The 24,961-nt window shown below is 39.8% G+C and overlaps 1 protein-coding gene across 5 annotated transcripts in view; it reads left to right on the top strand.

Annotated features, from left to right (window-relative positions):
* Positions 1-24,961, top strand: part of zc3h3 (zinc finger CCCH-type containing 3) — a 292,758-nt gene that overhangs the window by 139,171 nt on the left and 128,626 nt on the right. For all 5 annotated transcript variants that reach the window (XR_011886238.1, XM_072259794.1, XM_072259780.1 and 2 more), the window contains exon 5: positions 8,463-8,647. Coding sequence is in view for 4 of the 5 variants with exons in the window: in XM_072259794.1 (XP_072115895.1) it covers positions 8,463-8,647 (185 nt within the window). In the remaining variant the exon portion in view is untranslated. The remainder of the gene's footprint in view (positions 1-8,462; positions 8,648-24,961) is intronic.

Genomic DNA, 24,961 nt, shown 5'->3' with positions numbered 1-24,961 from the left:
TCTTTAATTGCAACGTAATGGTTACTTTGTTATTTAGATATCTTCCGCTGTTGTTTTAGTTGCAATGCAGCCACCAGGAGAAAAAAACGTAATCACAAGGCCTAAATTGTCAAAAAGCACTAAAGGTTATTTGTGCAATTAATGATTCCAGTACAAAAATGAATTGAAATCTTTTTATACACTTTGACAGCTATTGACTGTAAACTACAAAGTGATACATACATGTTGGTCTTGGACAATTTTTTCTTCTACCAGATTTTTAAAATCATTTTTACCCCGTCTCCCCTTGTATTTATTGTCGCCGACCCTTATTCAATGCTCTTTGTGTAGGGTTTCAGCATCCACACAACCTCTAAGTCAAGGTTATGGTGATAAATTCTACAGTATTGTCACTTCTATTCTGAGGAAATTGGTTTGGTGCTTTCACATTGAAGGCAGATAATTTGCTGCAGTCTTTCAAATGAATTAGAAATGGATTTGAAGTTAGAGTTCATGCCACCCATTACACCACACGAAGAGAAGTGTCTTAAGGCAGTATACGCACTCCTGCCTTCATTATATGCACTTAATACCTTTCCTTTTTGTCATTTAATGAAATCCCCCACAGAAGCATGTCTTGCTAACTATACCTTTTAGACTGCACAGCTCATATCTTGAAAGGGAAATTATAGGTCCCTCTGCATTGAGGGTTGGTGCCTCTAAGTCCTTGCCCTTATTATTTCATTAGTTCTAACCTCTATCTTTTTTTTATGAAAGGTTTGCTGAAAAAATTTTATTCCTCAAGTTAAGGCAACAACTTATTTGAGTATTTTGACATTGGCTTAAATAAAAGTTGAACTGTTGAAATGCCTGCCCCCATCCTTGCATTGTTGTCAAGATGGTGTACAGCATGCTTACCTTGAAGACATTGAGCTAACGTAAATCTCCCAATGCTCACTATAATCTTATCCAGTACAGGGAATTTTGCTTTATTTAGACTATTAATTGTTATGATTTTCAGATGGATTTGTCAGCTCAAGATATACAGTTTTAAGCTGAACAAGTTTCAAATAAAAGATCGAGTAGATTTGTTCTTTCTGCAGAAAAAGGATATTTGAAAGGAATGATTGAGACCAACATGACTATCATTTTCACCATCAACCAATAATTAACCATTTAGGAGTGCAAATCAGCATCAGAGATGTTTGTTGACCATGATAATTTAATATTCTGTATTTCTCTGTAAAGGTATGATAGACCGTAACTCTAAAGGTTTTTAAAAGGGAATTTGGGATAGTCAAAGTTGAAGTCATTGTCATAATAACAAGTACAAGAGGGAACACAATCAGTACAAAAAAAAAAGGTCCATCATAGTGCAAAGCAGTCAAGGTGTTGCTGGACTCAGTGATTAGGGTTGTGCAGATTGTTTTCAGAATGGAATGATTGAAGATAAGTAGTGGTTCTTGACCTGGTAGTATGGGACTTCAGGCTTTTGTACCTCCTGTTTGATAGTAGCAGTGAGAAGATGGCATGGCCAGATGGTGGGGATCTTTGAAGACAGATACTGTCTTCTTCGTCCATGACCTGGATCAACACATTGATGTTGTGTGGAGGTTTGCATGCTTCAAGGACTCTATCAGATGATGCCAACTCAGAGCTATCCATGTTAGAACAGGTGTGGACAAGATGGCTGATGAAGATTTGACCATGCTTGCCCCTCCTGGGCCATGTCATAAGAAACAGCAGTTGCCTTCTTGAAGTGTACCTCATATATAACGAGGGATTAACATACTGTTGACCAGGGTTTAATATTGTGCATTCTTAAATTTGAGGATATTGACTGTTATTCTAAGTAGGTGTGATTAATTCAAAATTGTGATGTACATTAAGACTCCTGAGTAAATTTGATCTTTTGGCCTACCTAGTTACAGTATAGTTACAGATCATTTTTTTTTCAAAGCTACACAATTGAAAATACATTGTAACTTGGTACATGTGACAATAATAACAGCGGAAAACTTTGTTTTGCATGCTATCCACACAGATAATTTAATTAAATCAGTGCTTTGCTTTACAATATTAGAAGGAAAAACAATAACAGAATGCAGAACAAAGTGTTATAGTACAGGGTGGGTGGGGTCTTTGATTGTGCTGGCTGCTTACCAAACCTATTTCTTTTGTTTTCTTATATTGATTATCAGTTTGATTATGAGATGTTTGTTTATTGCATTATTGTATTTTTAAACCTTGGCATATGCAAAACCACCAGTGTCACTTAATTGGATTTCTCATTGCAACCATCTCTAGCTATTTACTTCTTAATATGCAAACTAGCAGAATTATTTTACTACCTGAATAATCCATTATGCTTTCTTGTCAAACTACGTTAGAAATTTGTTAATATGTAGTACAGGAGGTGATACACGTCATACATTAGTTGCATTAATGCGTGAATAATATATTTTGTTCCCTCTCAGTTCCACTTTCTATCGAGAGCAGTCAATATTTTTTTCTTGGAATGGCATTTCCGCCCTGCTGTGAACACCTATGGAATTTCCTTGACGTGCTCCATCAATCTGTCATATGCTAGAATTGGATCCTCAGCTACTTCATTCTTTGATATTAATGTCATCTCAGACAATTTCCCACATAGCTTCATTTGGACCATCCCATATAAATTTTATGCTTTTGTATTGAATATTTCTTTCAAAATGATCTGTTGTCAGCTTCATTAAGTGCCATAATAGGTTCCATATGTACATAATATCTTCTGCACGTTAGTTCCTCAAAAAAGTTGTGTTTAATCGCAGGCCAAACACAATTATATTCTTTACTAATTTTCATGTGGAGATGTTGACATAGTGGGCATTCACGAGTACTGACTGCCCACCTAGATAGTAAGTAGTTGCATGTAATTCAACCATGAGTCAACCAATCACATATGAATTGATTTTCAAATCTTCTGTTCCAGTGGAGACATGCTGACGGTGCCTTCAAAATAATAAAGTACTTGTTTGATGATATTGGTTGAGGTTTATTTTTAATTTATTTAGAGATACAGCATGGAACACGCTCCTCCGGTCCTTTAAGCTGCACTGCCCAGCAACTTCCGATAACCCCAATTTGACCTTCACCTAAATACGGGACAATTTACAACGATCAGTTAGCTTAACTGGTACATCTTTGGACTGTGGGAGGAAACCGGGGGACATGCACACATTCCACAGGAAGGACTACAAGCGCCTCAGAGGACGCTGGGATTGAGAACTGAACTTCCATGCCCTGAGCTGTAATAGTGTCATGCTAACTGCTATGCTGCAGTGGCACCCATGGTTTAAATCTTAGCCAAAACTTCTGGTTGAGATCTTTACAAGTGGAAGTGCACTCAATTTAATATCTCATGTGACAGATGGTACCTTGACGGAGTTCTACTCCCTTAAGATTACAATGAACTTTAATCCTGAATAGTCCTCTGCCTCTAGGTTGAGGCTTAAACATGCAAACGTTTGACACTGATGAGAAACACTGATCAAAGTTTGTTACCTTAAAGGACAACACTAACCTTTTGCCTTCAACTAACCGAACTACTAACTATATTTTTCTCTACGGTTAAGGTGCTCAGTTTACTATCTGATTGAGTCTTTACTGAATGCTGCCTAAGAACTGTTGCATATTCCTACCTTGCAAATGAATTTTCTAGTTGATTCTGTTTATAACTGTATCAATTTATATTGGTTTATTCCCTTACATGAGATTAGTTGTAGCTCTAATTTATTCGGGATTAAAGGTTTCTTGTTCGCGCTGGAGGAACTCAGCAGGTCGGGCAGCATCCGTGGAAAAAGACCGGTTGATGTTTCGGGCCAGAACTCTTCGTCAGCACTGAGACTTTGACCCCAGCATCTGCAGATTATTTTGTGTTTAAGGTTTCTTGTTACTGGAGCCATTGTTTCTTCTCAGTTCCACTTTTCATTCATATCAGTCAATATCTTTTTCTTGGAATTGCATTTGTGCCCTGCACCTCTAGGGAATTTTCTTGACATCCTCTTCAGTGTTAGAATAATGTGGGATTTCGATCCAAAATTTTGATAGCTCATCTCCCCCACTGACACTGCTTGACCCACTGAGTTCCTCCAAGAGATTTGTTAGTTGTTTGTGTAAGTTTTGCTGTTTTATGTTTAGTACATTGACTGTCATGGTTGACTAGTACACAATGTCATCACTCTACAATTGATTAATACAATTGAAAATATACTACTAACCTTAAAATTAAAGATACTTTAGAAAAAGTTGTTCTTCTGACTTCTCCCAAGCAACTTCTCACCGATCTAGTGCAAGCTAAAGGATGCACTGCAATGGCATTGATGCGGCAGAAAATGAAATTCCTGATTATCCCACACTGTCAAAATTTAGTTAGTTTACCAGGAATTGCACTTTATTGCATTCAAATATGCCACCAGGTCTTCCTTTCCCTAGGCCTAGTTGAAGGATGGCTAATTGAGTGGATGAACTTACCTGGATTCCTCATTACCACTCCAGGCAGCATGGCTGGCAGGGATTACACTGGATGAGGAGAGCTTAAGTGAACATTGTCTGCGCTGTTTGGGGATGGTGGGGAGGAGAAGGTGGCTTGGCATAATTGAATATGGTAACTGGTTGTATATAGGTAAAAAGATGTAGACTACTGAGTTGTGGAGAAGCCAAGGATTTAAATGGTACTAGACAATGGGGTGACCCGTTGGGGCACCCTTTGAGAGAAAAATAGTGCAGACTGATGTGACCAGAATGAACATTATATTTCCCTGAATGCTCTTGCTATCGCTTTGCTTTGGAAATTAAAGAAGAAAAACTCAGTTTATTAAAGAAGAAAGACGCATAGCAAAACAAATATAGCTCCTCGTTTATCGAAGGACACTTTTGATGACAACATTTCTGGTTGATCTGCCACCCTTCAAGAATACTGTAACGTCTTCATTTCTTTTTCCCCAGCTTAAAGCCACATACAGCTGACCATGCTGGAATACTGGTTTCTTCAGATAAGTCAACACATTCTCCATGGTTTGGCCTTGTGCCTCATGTATAGTCATAGCAAAGCATGACTGTATCAGGAACTGGCTCCGCTGAAGAGGGACATCTTCCCCTTTTGATAAACTGATAGTAATTCTTGGGATCATGACAATGTCATTTTTGAACGCAACAATGTTTATCTTGGCTATGATGAGACTGTCGTGCAGTTCTTCCACCATCATTCGTGTTCCATTGCAAAGCCTTGGTGGATCCAAGTTCCTCAATGAAATGATGGGAGATCCCCTCTTCAATTCCAGTTTATGTGGTGACAATCCAGAGAGTTCGACTGAATCAAGGAATTCTGTTGGAAAATGAGTGGCTTTAGCTCCTTAACTTACGGCACTGAAGGAACAGTATTCTTTCATGCTTCCAGAGAAGCGACTAATGTTTTTTCGCATTATTTCATTGAGAGGAACCAAAATAGAATTCCTGGAGAACAGTTCTGCTGGATTGTCGAATGTCGGGTAGATGAAATCAATACATTCTTCCATAGTTTTTGCTGGCAAAATCATATCTTCAGGTAATTCGATTTCATAGTTTTCATTTTTCTCAATCTTGTCTTCTCCAACATCCATTAAGAACTCAGAATATCGTTCTTCTCCCTCACTCAATGGCATGTTTCTCTTCAATTGAAACTTGATGATGCTTCTCCATAAGTAGGATTTTTTATGCATGAATTCTCCATATCAGCATCATTTCCTCCTCGTTTCACAACTGCTAGAAGCTGACGGAAATTGTCACAGCAAATGGTTAAAATACTCCCGAAGGCCTCATTCTTGCCTCATACATAATGAAGAGCCCAGTCCACGGCTTCGAAGCTCTCCCTCCTAATCATGGGGCACTCATCCCAGACAATAAGCCTCGCATTTCGGAGTAAATTTGCAGTATCAGTGTTTTTATCGATGTTACAAAGTGCATCCTCATTGACCTTGGGGGGCATCTTGAATCTTGAATGCGCTATCCTACAACCAGGCATCAATGTTGCTACAATACTGGATGATGCTACAGCAATAGCAGCACCTCCATCTCCCCTAATTTCAGCGAGGATCAAGTTGATGATAAATATCCTCATTCCTCCTGGTGCATCAATGAAAATCATTGAAAAGGGATTCCTTTCCAAGAGTCGCACACATATTCATATACTTCTCTTTGCTCATTATTCAATAGGGGCTCCTTCTGTGAAACAAATTCCTGCTGTTTGTCTGTGTTGTATTGCAGTTCATGCAAAAATTCCAGATTGCCAGCACTTTGAGTAATTGTACCGTTTCTTGGTGTCCGCAAGTTATATTCTTCAAGTGTTTTGCCCAAGTTCTCAAGTTTCTCTTGGAAATACAGAAGAGCTTGTCCATGATGCCTCTCATTGATCATGATATTAGGATCATTGATAGTTCTCTTCATTGGTAAGAAATCTTCAGACATTGCATTCTTGAACCGGTTCCGTAATTGTTGTGGATTGTTGATTTCAGTGTTTGTTAGCAAGACGACAAACAAATCTCTCATTGCTGTGGGCATTTTTGTTCTCTCTGCCTCTTTCATAGTTTGCTACCAATGATCATCAGCTTGCCAACAACCCTCTCTCTCTGCAGACGTCTTTGAATGATGGAAGGATATCATGTGTTTTCAAATGATTCGAAAGATACTGGCCCCTTTATGTGATGAAGAAGTCGTCTCAAATAGTAGAGGTCACCACTTCGTGGAGAAACAGTAAACACTCGACCCAAAACATTTGCTTCAGAAATCCCAGAGTAGTCCTCCACTCTTTTCCCCATTTTCCTCCTTTCCCATCTCTTATTAGTCCAAGTGTGGAATCTGGGAATAGGCTGTTTCGAAGTACTTCATTACAATAAGACTTAAATATCTCTTACTGATGGGTCGCAGTTTGACCTGTCCCAATCCTGCATATGCTGATGGTGATTAGCAGAATGTGACCGCTCAAAATAGAGCTGCCCTGCCCTTTTGCTGCAGTTGGTGTCGCTGCTGTGAGCATCGTAGTTCATTGCCAATTCAATCCATATTGCCGTGGGAGTGCTATCCAATGGTCACCTTTTGACGAGGTAGTCCAAGTTCCCCTTTAACAATGAGTGTTACATACCTCAAGGAGATCTTGTGCCTTTCTTGTGAGAATGATGTAATGGTCTTTTGGAGGTCACCTGTTGTAATTTTCCCGCCGAGGTGAGATCACGTAATGACATGTTCACCACGGGTATAAAAGGGAAGACCTCTGGTGACGCAGTTAGTCTTCCAGCTAGAACATTCATCACTGTCTCTGTTTCGTTGTCTATTTGTTTTATGACGCAGTTTCATTTTTAAAACGGAGTGTTACGTTCTGTTGCAAGGTACAATAGTACTGGACTGGCAATTTCTGCTAGATTTGTTGATGTACTTTTTCAGTAGTATTGGAGAGTGAAGACTTTATCAAAGTACAGGACATGAAGGATTAAGAGAAGTTGGTATCGTTTGGCAGTTTAACAAAGGATTGACCTTATTGAGTCTTCGTTGAAGAAGTAGCGACCTGCATCAAAGATAACTCCTGCCGAAAGAGCAAGGAAGTTCATGCAAGGTTTGCTTTCTAGAAGAAATTAAGGTCAGTTGTTTTAAGCCGTTTATTTCCTTCCTCATGAATCCTTTGGACAAAACCAGCAGGAAAGTCGCGTCTATGAAGGAATCCTTCTGAAGAGAAGTCTTTCCCAATTGAATGTTTAAATCTGTTGGACTTTCAAATTTACCATTTTAAGAACTGTATTTTGACTTTACCGCTTTAAGAACTGTTTTCACATTTATCGCTTTAAGAATCAGTACCGAGTGACAATTTGTTGAACAGCTGCATAGCGGTTAACTCCCGGTTAAGGTTTTTGTTTGTTTTTTATTGTTTATCCATGTTTAATAAATGTTTGGTTGTTCTTATATAACCTGACTCGATTGATATTCATTGTTGCCGGTTACGTAACAAAAGGAGTATTGCTCAGGACTAGTATCATCCCAAGAATGACACGAATAGCGGTGGTTGGTTTGTCTTCATAATTGTTGAGAATTGCACATAAATCATCAGAAAAGTAATTATACAGCACTAAAATAATAGCCTAAAACCCCAAGAAGTGCAACTACTAAAACTTTAAACTAGAAATAGTCAATGATGGAAATGCTCAGGGTGCATTTGTAGAAATAGAAACAGAGTTAATGTTGCATGTCAATGCCCTTTCATTGGAACCTGATATAAATTAGAAATCAAATGTATTTGCTTTCTATTTATATCTTTTATGATGACAGTCAATGAAAAAGGATTAAAGACCCATAAGTAATCAAATAAATAAAGCATAAATTTGAAACTACTGGAGGTAATTTTAGCAGAAACTAGCTTTTCACCAGAGTCTCGTCCTATTTTCTGATTTGATGAGGTTCTCTTCTTTCTTTTCTTGCAGGTCACTCCTGCTGAACCGAGCCAGACTGAGCAGTAGTTACAGGTTCCTTCAGCAGAGATGGAAAACAAAAGGCATGCGATGTATTGGGGGAGTGTTGTATTGTGTATCTGCCAACAAACTTGCAAAAAGCAGTTCTGTTCCCATCAGAACTGGAGTCACAAATGCAAGGAGTGCTGTGAAATCAGGTAAAATGACCAATTGTGTTGAAATGATCGATGTAAGGGACGTCTGAGTTTCAATCCCAAAATGAGCATTGCATTTCATCAAGAGTCATAAAGATTTGGCCCACCAGATCCACACTGTTTAATGGGCAATCATTTCCAGTTTTGTCCATAGCATTCTAGGCTTTGGGTAGTTTCTGTACTCATCTAGACACAACATAATTGTTGTCAGCAACTCTGTTTCCACCACTTTCTCTGAGACAGTGAATTCCAGATACTCATAAAGATGCCTGTCTATGTTAATCCCTTTTTGCCTGCATATGGCCTTATGCCCCTAATCCCTTCCTATCCATGTACTTGTTGAAGTGTTGTTTTAATTATAATTTTATTTACCTTTACCACCTCCTCTGGCAATTGCATCCACATACCCACCATTTTCTGAATGGGAAAAAGTTACCTCTGAGAGCCACTTTAAATCTTTTGACTTTAAAGTTGTGCTCTCCAGTTTTAAACTTGCATATACTGGAGAAAAAAACGTGTGACTATCAATGCTATCTATGCCTCTTGCAATTATATAAATCTCTGTAGGGTTACCCCTAAGCTGCTTCCATTCTAGGAAAAGTAGTCACTGCCTATCCAATTTCTTCTTATAACTTAAGCTGACCAGTCCAGGAAACATGCATATGAATCTTTTTTGCACCCACTCCAGCGCACTAGCATCCATGGTGACCAGAATTGCACTCAAAGCTCCATATGCAGTCTCACCAATGTTCTGCACAGCTGCAACATGATGCCTGACAGGCGTACGCAATGCTACAAATTAGAAAGGGCAAACATTGAATACCAACCCTTAAGCATGACATATATAACAAAAGGACAAACATTAATAATTTTTAAAACGTGAATTTGTTCCTCATGTTGTATTGCTTTTTACAAATTTTCACAGTCCCTCTTTTTAAGAGTGGTGTAAGTTCATGAGAGTGACACTCGTACTGACCCTGCCCTTGTGAGAAAGAGCAGTTAATAGTTGATGATACACATTTGGCTTTGGTTTTGAGCTCTTTGCTGAGACTTAAAAAGACGATCAGAGCAATCTGATGTTTGTTGGTATAAGATATATTTATAGTGAGGCGCATAATGTAGGAGGTGTCTAATGTATTAAGTTGATGTGGTACATGGGTACAATCTCACATCATATTGTAATTACCAAAAGCTTTGTTTCTTTTAAAACCTTTCTGAAGCTTTTGTGCAATCATGTGACAGATAATTATTGAATGCGCAGCTATGCAATGATTGTTTGCAAACTCCCTTCACTTCATCTGTTACCTTTATCAAATGTGATTTCTTTTTCCACATGTAAAACGTGTAGCTTGTCTGATCATGATGATTAGGATATTCTTAAAATCTTTCTCCACTGAAAGACAAGAAAAGAATGGTCTTCAGGCATGTCACAGGTAGACAAGGTGGTGAAGGAAGTATCTGACCTGCCGCTTTTCATCAGTGAGGATACTGAGTTTAGAAGTTGGGAAGTAATGTTGCAGTTGTACAAGATGTTGGTGAGATCACAAATGGGTATTATGTATAGCTTTGGTTACCCTTTCATAGGAAGGATGTTAGTAAATAGAAAGTGCATAAAGAAGATCTACAAGAATCTTGGCAGGACTCAGGGGTCTGTTACAGGGAGAAGAAGGGCAGACTAAGACTTACTTCCTTGTACAATATCAATATTTAAAACACAAAATACTCTGCAGATGCTGGGGTCAAAGCAACACTCACAACATGCTGGAGGAACTCAGCAGGTCGGGCAGCATCCGTGGAAATGATCAGTCAATGTTTCGGGCTGGAACCTGACGAAGGTTCCTGACCTGCTGAGTTCCTCCAGCATGTTGTGAGTGTCAATATTTAAAAGATATGTCCCAAAGGATAAAAGATACGTTACAAATGTGGGCCAAATGGACTAAATTAGATGGGCATCTTGATACGCATGGATGAGTTGGGCAGTTGGGCCAGAGGGCCTTTTTCCATGCGGTTTTACTCGTGCTGATTTTTCAGAATTCTTCCAGCAAAGCAAAATGCATTTTTGTAAAACTAGAGATATTAGTTACAAGGTTGATTTTTCTTCCTTGCTGTTCTTGAAGAATTGGTGACGCAGAATGTTGAAGCATCATTGAATACCAACCCTTAAGCATGACATAGATTGGGATTATGCCCCTGAACAAGCATCAATATAAAACCACATCTCAAAAGAGCCATTAGAACTTGCATTGCCTCAAGCTGAACAAGACCCACAGGGGAGTACTATTCATTTGAAATTCATCCCTTTTTCCTTTCCGTCATTAACTAATTAATGTTACATTTAGTTTTTAACCCACTTGGTTAACATATGTGATGTTATGCTGACTTACATTCATAGTTTCTATGTCACATTGTTGCTCATGAATCACTAGCTTAGTTCACTGAAGAGATTTTAATCATTTCTCATGGGTTCCTGTATAGTATCCTCTATCACTCTGCTTATTCAGTGTCCTGAGGGATATATAGGAGCTGAAAGTAAAACCCTGGCTTCTTCTCTCAGAAAATAAATACATTTGGGAAAACAGTTTATAATAATCAAAATTGTGCACAGGCCATTGAATAAAATGGCCTTTCCCTGCTCTGACCCTTCAGTTTTGTGAAAAATATAGAAATTATTTTACCCTCAATATCATTTGAAAGTGTATGAAATATATTTTAAATATTTTTTGTAGTGGTGACATTCTATTTTTGTTTCCTTACTGTTAGCTACTTCAATAAGTCAGTATTGAGATTATCATGGAAAGCTTGAACTAAACACTATTGATAACAATTATTGTGACTGTAATTAGTCTAGATGCTCATTTGGAATGACCTATTAAAAGCAGATAGTAATGTTGTTTTACATAGACTCATAGACCAATACGTAACAGGTACAGGTCCTTTGACCCAACAGATCCATGCCAACCACCATGCCCATCCAGCTACTTCTAATTTCCCTTGTTTAGCCCATATCCCTCTCAGCCTGCTCCTCTATGTACCTATCAAAATGCTTCTTAAAGCTGCACCTGTCTCAACCACCTTTTCTAGCAACTCTTTCCATATAGTCATCACCTTCTGCATGAAAAAATTGCCCCTCTGTCATTTTTAAATCTTTTCCCTCTCGACCTAAATCTATGGCTCCCACCTTTGGACTCCCCTACCCTGGGAAAAAGCTCTATTGATACCATTCCTAATTTTAAGCACTTCTATTAGGTCACCATCATTTTCCTATATTCCAAGAAATAGACCTAGCCTAGCCAGCCTCTCTCTGTATCTCACATCCTCTAGTCCTGGTAACTGCACTTGTTACCTATTCTGAGGCTGCCACAGATGTTGGGCTAGAGCTTGATGCCAGTGTTAAACTGCCCCATTCTTTTATGAAGTGATAAATTGTTTATTATTGTCACATATACATGCCATCCAAACAGATTATTCCATTACAAAGTGCATTGAGTGTTACCGTTATAGAGAAAGTGCAATGAAAGAAACAATAAGGTGTACAAGGCCGTAACAAGGTAGAATCTGAAGTTAAAATCCATCTTATCATACTAGGGGAACGTTAAATAGTTTTATAGTAGCTAGATAGAAGCTGTTCCTGAGCCTGGTGGTATGTGCTTTTGTATCTCCTGTCTAATGGAAGAAGAGAGAATGTGTTAGGTGGGTTGGAGTCTTTGAATATGTTAGCTGCTTTATTGAGGTAGCAAGAAGTATAGATGGGGTCTAGGAATGGAAGGCTCGTTTCCATGATGGTTGAGACTTGTTCACAACTCTGCAGTTTCTTGCAGTCTCTGGCGGATGCATATCAAGCCATGATGCACCTGGATAAGATACTTTTAATGATGCATTGATTTGAAAAAAAATAGTGTGGGCCAAAGGGACATGCCAAAGTTCTTCAGCTTCCTTAACTGACATTTTGCAAGTAATTTTTGCAAAATTACATAGTCATAATGGTAGCGCATTTCATCTGGCAGAACCCCTTTGACTATTCATATATGTGCTGTTCCAAGGGCCTCTGAGCACAAAAAGCCATACACACAAAATCTACCTCTTTTGTTTGTATTGTGGGATAACACTGTGAATATACTGACTGCCTGATTATTAAGTAACAAAGCAGACATGTTCTGAACGATGTATTAAGTAGCAGGGATATATCTTTAACAATGTGTTAATACAGGAGATGGCCACCTAGCATCTTCCCTATTCTTAACATGACAGGTTCAATGAAGGCCAGGAAACATGAACATTCATCTGTTCACCTGTATAATTACAATAATGTGGAATCAGAATGCCCTATACCCAATGACTGGTTCCAATGGTCTTTGAGTATCGGTGGAAGTTAAATTATAAAGAGTTTTGTTTGAAGACAATTCCATTTTAATTGGTGCCTGCCATCCACATAATTAAATAACTCCAGAACAACCTCTTGGAACACTAGTTTAAACCCCTCCACAGTATCACCAGAGTACGAGGCAAAGTCAGCTGATTATTTCTTTCATGAGAAATTAAGTACTGCATGTTCAGAACTTACACAGAGATGTTGTTCTGGTGTGCTAGTTGTTGTTACTACTACAAAATCTGCCACCTCTCTCCCAGAATGGTGACTGATATCATATGGGTCACTTGAATATGCTCTCGTTACACCTTGATGGTATCTAGGTATCAACTTTTATTTTTCCCTAAAAGTGAAGCTTCACTGCAGCAGAACACACCATTATGAAATACTTAAAATTCATGCCATGACTATCTTGTAGTTCTGGCAATGATTGTGTTTGGTCTTTTCTATGAAGAATTCCTTGGCTTGTTATGCACTCGCAATACATCATGGCCACCTCAAAGTGAGGACTCCAACAAAAGGTGGTGAAACATGAGGGGATGGGGGGGGCGGTGCTGAGGTGAAACATTGGTTCCATGTTGCATTTTCAGTCGGAGTCCCGTTGTTGAAAGCAATAGGATTGAGATTGAGAGAGTGTTGGTGAGAAATGACTGTTTGTGTATGAAAATGTCACACTGCATTAATCAGATTCATTTGACATGACAAAAATAAAATGCATTGGTTCACCTGCTGAGACTTCATCTTTTGTATATTATGTATCTTTAAATGGAGTTTCATGGGGAATTCTTCATTAATGAACTATGATGGATCTTCTTTGGCTTGAAATGTTAACTCACTAGATTAGTGCTATAGATCTCCGAAATTGTTGTGGAGCATTAACAGCAGCAGCTCAGCATTTCCTGAACTATATCATTACTACCAACCATGGGAATCAACCTCAGTTCAGTGAGAAGTGTAGAGGAAGCAAGCAAAGACCAGCACCATGTATCTTTAAAAGTGATGAGGACCCAATCTAGTGAAGACTTAATCCTTGGCTGCACATGTGCTAAATGATGTGCAAGTGAAAGCGCTAAGTGATCTCACAACCAATGGATCAGATTGGAACTTTGCAGGCTTGCACATCTGGGTGTGAATGGTAGTGGCAGTGAAACAGCTAACAGGAGTAGGAGGTACTAAGGACATTCCTACTGTAGTTGAACTCAGCATTGTGAGTGGTTAAAAAAGGCAGGATCATTCACAACCATGTTTAGCTTGAAGTGCCAAATAGAGGATCCATTGTCGTTTCTAACTCTGATCTCTACCATCAAAGAAGAGGGTCTGTACCTAATTTGTTTCATTCTAAGTTAGGGTCTCCCAACCTTTTTTTATGCCATAGACCAATACCATTAAGCAAGGGGTACACAGACCGCAGGTTGGGAACCCAACTCTAAGTGATATTGAGAAGCAGCTGAGACCATTGGATGCCACAAAGGTTATGGTACCAGATAACATCCCAGCTGTAGTAGTGAGAACTGTGTTTTACAAACACATGCATCTCTAGCCAAGTATTCTGGTGCAGTTTTAACATCGGCATTTACCCCAAAATGTGAAATAGCTAAGTGCTGTTCACTAAAAGCAAGACGAGATGAATCTGGTAATTACCACACAATTAATCTGTTCTCATTCAACAGGAAAATAAAAGCACTGTCCATAACAACATGCTCACTGATAACCTCTTCACCGGTTCCTGGCTTAGGTTTCATAAGGGCCAGCTGGTTCTGCATCTCGTCAGAGCCTTGGCCAAATGTGGAATGAAGAATTAAATTTCAGTGATGAGCTGAGAGTGACTGCCTTGGACGTATGAGTTGCACATGTATGATACTAAGGCATCGAGGAAAAACTGAAGTCAGTTGTAATCAAAAGGAAACATTCTCGTGTAGGAACTATAACCTGTAAAAAGAAACCACTGGACATCATTGTAATATTTCTATAGTGCATTGTCCTGGGTTGAATTATCTTTAGTTGTTTCTTCAATGTCTTTTCTTCCATTATATGGTCAGAAGTAAGGATGTTTGCTCATTATTTTGCACAATATTCAATTTCCTTTGGAGCTGCTCATCAAGAAAAGAAGCATATGGCTGCATGCAGCAAAGCCACTAAGAAGGACAAGGAAAGCAGGTTCTTGCAAATCTCACTACATCCAAGATTTCCTCCATCTTGATCATCAGTCTGACTTAGAAATATATTGCCAGCCCTTAATTATTACTGGGTCTAAAACTCTATTAGAATAGCACTGTGGAAGTTGCTGCAGAGGTCCCAGAAGTTGGCTCATCATCTCCACTTCAAGAATAGTTTGGGATGGGCAGTAAATGTTGGTCTTGCCAGGGTTGCCCAAATTCTAAAAACACCATTGCATCGCCCTATCCATTGAATACCAATTTGATCGATATGCATGTTGTATTATGTTCACTGATATGGCTAGAGACCATGTACATGGAACAGCTAACCAAAGACTTCAAATCATTTATACCAGCACTGCGAAACTGATCCAAACAAAGTATACTTTGCACCAAGGTTCTGATTGCGTATACTCAATGAAAAGTAGAAAATATGTGCATCAAGGCTTTGAGATTACTGGGCCATGGAATATTGGTGGTTAAGCCCTGCAGGATATGATGTGGTTTAATGTGTCATCTCTTGGCTGATTATTTATTACTGTGAAGAGGGAGACTTGGTCTGTATGGAGGGAAATTTACTTAGTAGGTTTCTTTTGAAAATCATTTTGTCATGAGGAACTCCTTGTATCCTTTGCAGCCAATGATACTACACTCACAAAATACTTGTTTCATTTCACTTTCATTTCCTTATACTGTAAGGTAGTTTCTGCTATCTCAATCCATCAAAGACCCATGTTAGCTTTAGCTTAAGTTAATCTTTTTTTTCCTTTCCACATAGCTAGAGAAGTTTCCTCTAGCCTTATGTTACTCACTAGCCCACACTAATACTCTACATATCTTTCGCTCGTCAGTGCCTGGGTCTTGCTTTAGTAAATGCTCAAAATTTCACCAATTTAAACTGTCAGAGGAATTTGGGAAAATGAAATTCATGCATCAACTAATTAACAAGCACATTTTTTTTTTAAAGATCCGAGGCAAAAAAGCAGATGAGCTTAGAGCATGAATCAGTACTTGGAGCTATGATGTTGTTGCCATTACAGAGACTTGGATGGCTCAGGGGCAGGAATGATTACTAAGAGTACTAGGCTTTAGATGTTTCAGAAAGGATAGGGAGGGTGCAGGCACTGCTGATTAGAGATAGTGTCATGGTTGCAGAAAAGGAGGAAGTCATGGAGGGATTGTCTACTGAGTGTCTGTGGGTGGAAGTTAGAAACAGGAAGGGGTCAATAGCTCTACTGGCTGTTTTTTATAGACCACCGAATAGTAACAGGGACATTGAGGAGCAGATAGGGAGACAGATTCTAGAAAGGTCTAATAATAACAGAGTTGTCGTGATGGGAGACTTTAATTCCCCAAATTTTGATTGGCATCTCCTGAGAGCAAGGGGTTTAGATGGGGTGGAGTTTGTTAGGTGTGTTCAGGAAGGTTCCTGACACAATGTTTAGATAAGCCTACAAGAGGAGAGGCTGTACTTGATCTGATTTTGAGAAATGAACCTGGTCAGGCATCAGGTCTCTCAGTGGGAGAGCATTTTGGAGATAGTGATCACAACTCTGTCTCCTTTACCAGAGCATTGGAGAGGGATTCAGCAGACAAATTAGGAAAACATTTAATTGGAGTAAGGGGAAATATGAAGCTATCAGGCAGGAATGTGGAAGCATAAATTGGGAACAAATGCTCTCAGGGAAATGTACAGCAGAAATATAGCAAATGTTCAAGGGATATCTGTGTGACTGTTTGCATAGGTATGTTCCATTGAGACAGGAAAAGGATGGTAGTGTACAGAGACCATGGTGTACAAAGGCTGTTGAAAATCTGGTCAAGAAGAAAAGAAAAGTTTATGAAAAGTTCAATAAACTAGGTAATGATAGAGATCAAGAAGATTATAAGGCTAGAAGGAAGGAGCTTAAGAATGAAATTAGGAGAGCCAGAAGTGGCCATGAGAAGGCCATGGCAAGCAGGATTAAAGAAACCCCAAGACATTCGACAAGTATGTGAAGAGCAAGAGGATAAGATGTGAAATAATAGGACCAATCAAGTGTGACAGTGGAAAATTGTGCGGAACCGGAGGAGGTAGCAGAAGTACTTAATTAATACTTCAGTATTCACTACGAAATAGGATGTTGGTGATTGTAGGGATGACTTACAGCAGACTGAAAAGCTTGAGCATATAGACATTAAGAAAGAGGATGTGCTGGAGCTTTTGGAAAGCATCAAGTTGGATAAGTCTCCGGGACCGGATGAGATGTATCCCAGGCTACTGTGGGAGGCGAGGGAAGAGATTGCTGATCCTCTGGCAATGATCTTTGCATCATCAATGGGGACAGGAGAGATGCTGGAGGGCTGAAGGGTTGCAGTTGTTGTTCCCTTATTCAAGAAAAGGAGTAGAGATAGCCCAGGAAGTTACAGACCAGTGAGTCTTATTTCAGTGGTTGGTAAGTTGATGGAAAAGATCCCGAGAGGCAGGAATTATGAACATTTGGAGAGGCATAATATGATTAGGAATAATCGGCATGGCTTTGTCAAAGGCAGGTCGTGCCTTACGAGTCTGATTAAATTTTTTGAGGATGTGACTATACGCATTGATCAAGGTAGAGCAGCAGATGTAGTGTGTATGGATTTCCGCAAGGCTTTTGGTTAGGTACCTCATGCAAGACTTATTGAGAAAGTAAGAAGGCATGGGATTCAAGGGGACCTTACTTTGTGGAGCCAAAATTGGCTTGCCCACAGAAGGCAAAGAGTGGTTGTAGATGGATCATATTCTGCATGGAGATCGGTGACCAGTGGTGTGCCTCAGGGATCTGTTCTGGGACCCCTTCTCTTTGTGATGTTTATAAATGACCTGGATGAGGACGTGGAGGGATGGGTTAGTAAATTTGCTGATGACACAAAGGTTGGGGGTGTTGTGGATAGTATGGAGGGCAGTCAGATGTTACAATGGGACATCGATAGGATGCAAAACTGGGCTGAGAAGTGGTAGGTGGAGTTCAACCCAGATGTGTGAGGTGGTTCATTTTGGTAGGTCAATATGATGGCAGAATATAGTATTAATGGCAAGACTCTTGGCAGTGTGGAGGATCAGAGGGATCTTGGGGTCCGAGTCCATAGGACACTCAAAGCTGCTGCACAGGTTGATCATGTGGTTAAGAAGGCATACATCAACCATGGGATTGAGTTTAAGAGTCGAGAGGTAATATTACAGCTATATAGGACCCTGGTCAGACCCCACTTGGAGTTCTGTACTCAGTTCTGGTCACCTCACTACAGGAAGGATGTGGAAACTACAGAAAGGCTGTAGAGGAGATTTACAAGGATGTTGCCTGGATTGGGGAGCATGCCTTATGAGAATAGGATGAGTGAACTCAGACTTTTCTTCTTGAAGCGCTGGAGAATGAGAGGTGACCTAATAGAGGTGTATAAGATGTTGAGAGGCATTGATCTTGTGGATAGTCAAAGGCTTTTTCCCAAGGCTGAAATGGCTTACACGAGAGGGCACAGTTTTAAGGTGATTGGAAGTAGGTACAGAGGAGATGTCAGAGGTAAGTTTTTTACGCAGAGTGGTGAGTGCATGGAATGGGCTGCCGGCGACGGTGGTGGAGGCGAATGCAATAGGGTCTTTTAAGAGACTTTTGGATGGGTACATGGAGCTTAGAAAATAGAGGGCTGTGGGTAACCCCAGGTAATTTCTAAATTAAGTACATGTTCAGCACAGCATTGTGTATTGTATTGCTGTAGGTTTTCTATGTTTCTAACAAAGTCTATCAGGATGCAGTGACTTGTTGGCATGTAGTTTCAACCTCTTACAGCACCACTTGCAATTTGCCTGATTTTTCCCTCCTTTCCAGCTGTTGATTTACAGCTGAGATATCACTTGTATCCACTATTGACAAGAATGGTTCAAAATATTTATTTAATTCATCTGCCATGCCCTGGTTTTCTAGACTCACCTTCTGTAGGACCAGTGCTTACTTCATTGATTTCTTTCATTTTAAAATATCAAGAGAAACGGTTAGAATCTGTTCTTATATTTTTGTGGCTAACTTTATCTTGTACTTCATAATCTTCCTCCCTTGCTAAGCTTTTAATCATCCATTGCTATTTTTTATATTCTGCTTGCTTTTCTGGCCTGCTATTATTCATCTTCTGAATATAACAGTGAAATATTGTTATACTGAATCCACTTTTTTTTCTAGCGCTGTTGTCACCAGACTTTTCCAATCTGCAGAGGTTTTTTTCTGCCTTTATGTATGTTCTTCCTCTTTTTAATGTTAATCCTTCCTCCTTTAATATACTACCACAGACTTTTGAAATGGATATCATGAAGAGTATGAGAATCAGGTCCAGCTGCATAAAACTTTGGTTAGGTTGCACTTGAAGTATTTTGTTTAGTTATTGTCACCCCATTACAGGAAGGATGTAGAGGCATTGGAAAGGGTACAGAAGTGCTTTGTCAAGTTGCTACTTGGATTAGAAAGTATCAGTTAGAAGGAGTTGGATTATTTTCTGGTAAACTGCAGGCTGAAGAGAGAACGGATAGAAGTATATAAAATTATGAATGGCATAGATAGGATAGACAGAATCTTTTTCGCCAGGTTAGAAATGTCAAACACTAGTTTTAAGGTGAGGAGGGGGAAGGTTAAAGGGTTATGGGGTCAAATTTTACACAAAGTGGTAGGTGCCGAGAACACGCTGTTAGAGTTAATAGTGGAAGCAGATACCATGTTGGTGTTCAAGAGTTCTTGTATAAACACATGAATATCGAAGAAATAGAGGGATATGGGACAGGTACAGTCAGAGGGAATTAGTTCAATTTGGCATCATGCTCAGTTGAGCCTTTATAGGCTGAAAGGCCTGTTCCTGTTCTGTCTCTATAGAGCTTTCTTTCCCTTTAGCAGAGCAACCTGGTTATACAACACGTTAAATTATCTTTTTTGCACTTTTAACAGATATCCTGTTGTTTGACCCAGTTACAAATGTGTCTACTGTGAATAGTTTCTGTTCTATTACATGGAAGTCAGCCCTGCCTCAGTCTGAAATCCAAGTAGTTATTTCTTATTTCTGTCTTTCAGTTGTTCCCCATTGTATGATGATTATCATTAGATAAATGTTCTCCCTTCATCAGTCTTTTAATTAACTTTGGCTTATTACTCATTAACAAATCTAATATGGTCTGCACCCTGTTGTCTATGCAGAAAATAATGCTGAACGCACAAGAAATTCACTTGTCTTTTTGCAGTAAGCTAGACTGATTTGTACCAATAGAGTAACAAAGGTTGTCAGAATGGAGATAAAATATTGAAGATGCTGGAATTTTGACCAAAAAGTAAATTGCTAGAAGAACAGTATCTATGGAAGCAGTTTAGGTTGAGAATTGCATCAGGACAGCAATGGATTTCTACTGTGGTCACTTCAGTGCACTGAGCGCACAAATGGTTTGGCTATATGCTAAGAAAGGGAGATTGTTTAATGTTTGGAGTTAAAAGCAAAATAGTTTGTTTTATTTTAAGAAGTCTGTGGTAACTTCCAAAGGAATTTTGGTTGGACTGGAGAGTAAGTTTAAAAAAAAAAGTGAAAGATGCAATTTGTTGCAATTAAATTGTAACGCAATGCATTTTTGCAGGAAAGGATCAGGAGTAATCACACTTTGAACAGAAACTGGCTCAGTCATGTGGATAAAATAGTAATTTGAGCCAATGGTTCATGAGCCAGTTAATATAAAAACTAATTGAATTTTTGATTTTATCACAACAAAGACCTTATAGTACTCGTACAATGCTGGGCTCTACGCTGTTGAAAGAATACAGATACTTCAGAAGTTGTACAACAGAGCTTTATTATGATTGGTAATTTTAAGAGAATTGTTACACCACAAGGTTTGTGGATCTGGCCGGTAAGGCAGAAAACTCAAATTCTACTTACACCTCAAAGTTGCTGGTGAACGTAGCAGGCCAAGCAGCATCTCTAGGAAGAGGTGCAGTCGACGTTTCAGGCCGAGACCCTTCGTCAGGACAGTCCTGACGAAGGGTCTCAGCCTGAAATGTCGACTGCACCTCTTCCTACAGATGCTGCTTGGCCTGCTGCGTTCACCAGCAACTTTGATGTGTGTTGCTTGAATTTCCAGCATCTGCAGAATTCCTGTTGTTTGCGTTCAAATTCTATTTATCTGTTTTAAGACTTCCTTTATTACAGGGGTCCCCAACCGTTTTTGCTCTGCGGACCAGTTTAATAGTGACAATATTCTTGCGGACCGGCCGACCCCGGGGGGGGGGGGGGGGGGTAGGGTTGCCAACGGACAAGAGTAGCAGTCAAAAAATACGTTGTGTTTACCCCAAGAAAGACTACAATGATCATGGAGACTTGTGCGGGCACCAGTGCGCATGCGTGACCTGCGCATGGGTGTACCTGCTGATATTATTCTCTGCAAATCATTTTCGGCGATTCTGTTCGGTGGGGGGGGGGGTGTTAATCACGACTGGAATATTGGTAATAAGGGGCTAATACACTCAATTTCGTTTCTAAAAGGGTTTATCTAACAAATTTAATATTAAACACACAGCGCATATTTTCTTCGCATGAATATAGTGATGTCAATCATCAGGGGAGGACAGGGGAGCTTGAAGTAAGTGTTGAAAAAACTTCCAGTAGAAGTGGTAGAGGCAGGTTCGATATTATTTAAAGAAAATTGGATAGCTATATGGACAGGAAAGGAATGGAGGGTTATGGGCTGAGTGCAAGTCGGTGGGACTAGGTGAGAGTAGCTTTCGGCACGGACTAGAAGGGCCGAGGTTGCCTATTTCCGTGCTGTAATTGTTATATGGTTATATAAGTCACTTATCAGTCAATAGCATCATAACATTTTAAGTAACGTTTGGATATTAAACACACAGCACATATTTTCCCCATATGAACATATAAAATCATTGCAACACACCAATATCGCTGAATCAGTGGGAGCCCTGGGCTTGCTTTCCTGCAACAAGACGGTCCTATCGAGGGGTGATGGGAGACAGCGATACTCGAAGGGGGTTCCTTATGTCCAGTCTATTCCGCAATTTAGTTTTCGTTGCATTCATTGCAGAGATATGTTGGAAATGGAAGCAACGTTTTCAGTGCTTTCGTGGCTCTCTCAGGATATTTAGCCTTGACCTTGATCCAGAATGCCGGCAGAGATGTTATGTCAAATATACTTTTCAGCCTGCCGTCATTTGCAAGCTTAAGGAGTTGATCTCCTTCCTGCGCTGACATGGATGATGCGTGGGTAATGACCTCGTGTGCGTTCAAGCTCAACAGTGGGGGTGACGGAATGAGGAAAGGTGCAGCTGACTCATATCGCCAAATCATATCGTTTCCTCGCGGCCTGGTAGCAAATGCTCTGCAGCCCGGTGGTTGGGAACCGCTGCTTTATTAGGACAGAACAGAGCAAGCATTAAAATACTTACCTTGATGTGCATGAGCCCCCATCACTTCAGCACACTTCCTGCTCTGCCTGATCCGCAGCAACATTCGTGATCCAGCCCGTCGGTGAAACCCCAATACACTTCCTTTGAGCCCCCGACCACTTTAGAATCACCCCTCTGGATGATTGCGTGTTTTAGCATTGTACAACCTACACCAGCATTCTTTACCTTTCCTTAGCAGTTGGGGAATTACATTCATAGCAAGGACCATCAAGTTGAACTGCTTATAACTGAGGAAGTGCTACCCCATAAAGTACTGACCGTCTTTCACTGTCCCATTAACAAAATTCTTAGAAAGAAAACAGATGCACAGACTATCCAAAACATATAACACATTACAATTACTTAAGATTGCAAGCTCTCTACTGACATTTAGGGTAGCAATGAAGGTCTTCCATGTCTGGCGATGTTCAGGGCTTCCTTCATTGTGTCAGTAGCTCAGTTTTCACTATCATCAGTTATGCAAGTTCCAGGTGAAGACTCTAGAATGCTTCTCCACTGCTGTTTCCATAACAATTTTGTTTTACCAGTCAGGGTTGTTAGCCTTGAGTTGAACCTCAAATTTGGAGGAACAGTGGACTGCTCTTGATCTGGTCTCTACCCTTACCAAGAGCCAAAATGTAAAGCCCTGACTCCAGTCCAGGTCACTGAGGCACAGAAGCCTCCAAACCATAAAAAGGTTGTGGTACTCTTGCAGAAAGATTCGAAGCAGTAATGATCAAATAATTAAGTTAGTCATTCCTTGTTGCATAAATGAAGTCACCAGAGAAAAGTATTGATAGATACAAAGCAGCTTCTTTATTCAGCAAAACAAGGTATAGCAGGCATCATATGGAGACGTTTTTGGTCAAAAGGTCTGGCTGACCCAATGTGGAGCTCAAAATTTTATGTGCTAAACATCAAAGGCCAATTCCATATTTACATTGTATCTCTACTTCCTGAGAAGACTGAGCTTCTTTGGAGTATGCAGGCCTCTCCTTCACATGTTCTACCAGTCTGTTGCCAGTACAATCTTCTATGCAGTGGTGTGCTGGAGCAACAACATCAACATGGGTGATGCCAATAGGCTCAATAAACTGTTTAGAAAAGTTGGCTCTGTTATAGGAGTCAAACTGGACAAACTGGAGGCCATAGTAGAACAGAGGAGCACTTTTAGTAATAGACTAAGACCACTGTGCTGCTGCAATATGAGGTTTTTTGAGGTTATTTTTACTCTTGGCCAAGGCTGTATAGTGAGTCAAGCTATAGCCAAGGAGGTGATGACCACTTCCTGTTAGACTGTTTGAGGTAACTTTTTTTTTTATTCTTTCTTATTTCTTTTCTAATATTTTTATATAGTATTTGTGTACTTGTAATCAATAAAGTATCTATCTATCTGTATCTACAATGCATTCTTTGAAACTACACACAGACTTTACTCCTCCTGATTCACACCCACAATACAGACATCAAGATGAATTTTAATCTGCATTGTCTAGTCTGAGATTCACGGCTTTTGGAAAAACCCATTGCTCAGAGCTGCACTGCAAATTAAGTCCACTAATTTATCCTCAGACCCGAAGACTGATGGCCAAAGTAATTTGCTAAATGTAAATGTGCTAAACCAAAATGTTGCTGTTACACTTGTCATCATGGTTCATCTTGCTTCTGGTTCCCTGGTCTGGTGGCACCAATAGCTTAATGTGCAATGCATGGACCCAAGTTGGCTTCCTCTGAGCGGCATATGTGGTTAGCAGTTCTTGAAATGCACCTTCCCATAAGGGCTCAAGGTATTGGTAGATCTCACCAATACTTAATCTCCTGGTAGCTATGTATGGCATGCTGCAGTCATCATGACCTTCTTGGGCTTCAAACACCTGTTGCTGGTAACCTTTAAGAGTGGTAGTAGTGCTACACAAAACTGCCACGTTCTTTTACTCATGGATATTCGTTTGTTTAATCAAAAGGGGCGGAGCAACTGTCAAGTACATGGGATATCCAAATACTATCTTATGCAGAGATAGGCCTTTTACAAGGTTTGGAACATAGAGCATTGTCTTAAGACCCAGTGGAAGCATCTTTGACCACTTTAGTCCAGGTTCCTAACACAATATAGCCAAGCAGTTTTTCCGGGCCCCATTTTGACTTTTTACTGCCCCCATAGATTGTGTGTGGTACGGTTAAGCAGTGTGATGTTTACACTGCAAGGTTTTTGTTAACTCCTCTATCACTTTACCGGTAAAGTGAGGACTGTTATCACTCAGGGATTTCAAACCTTGAAATAAATTCTAGGAGCTTAGGAACAATTACAGCATCATTTCTACAAGTTAGATAGACTTCTAACCATTGAGGAAATAAA

Source organism: Mobula birostris, chromosome 1 (genome assembly GCF_030028105.1).
Source record: "Mobula birostris isolate sMobBir1 chromosome 1, sMobBir1.hap1, whole genome shotgun sequence".
NCBI classification, from domain to species: Eukaryota; Metazoa; Chordata; class Chondrichthyes; order Myliobatiformes; family Myliobatidae; genus Mobula; species Mobula birostris.
The sequence above is the reverse complement of the archived record's forward strand: the minus strand, read 5'-3'. Positions and strand labels throughout refer to the sequence as shown.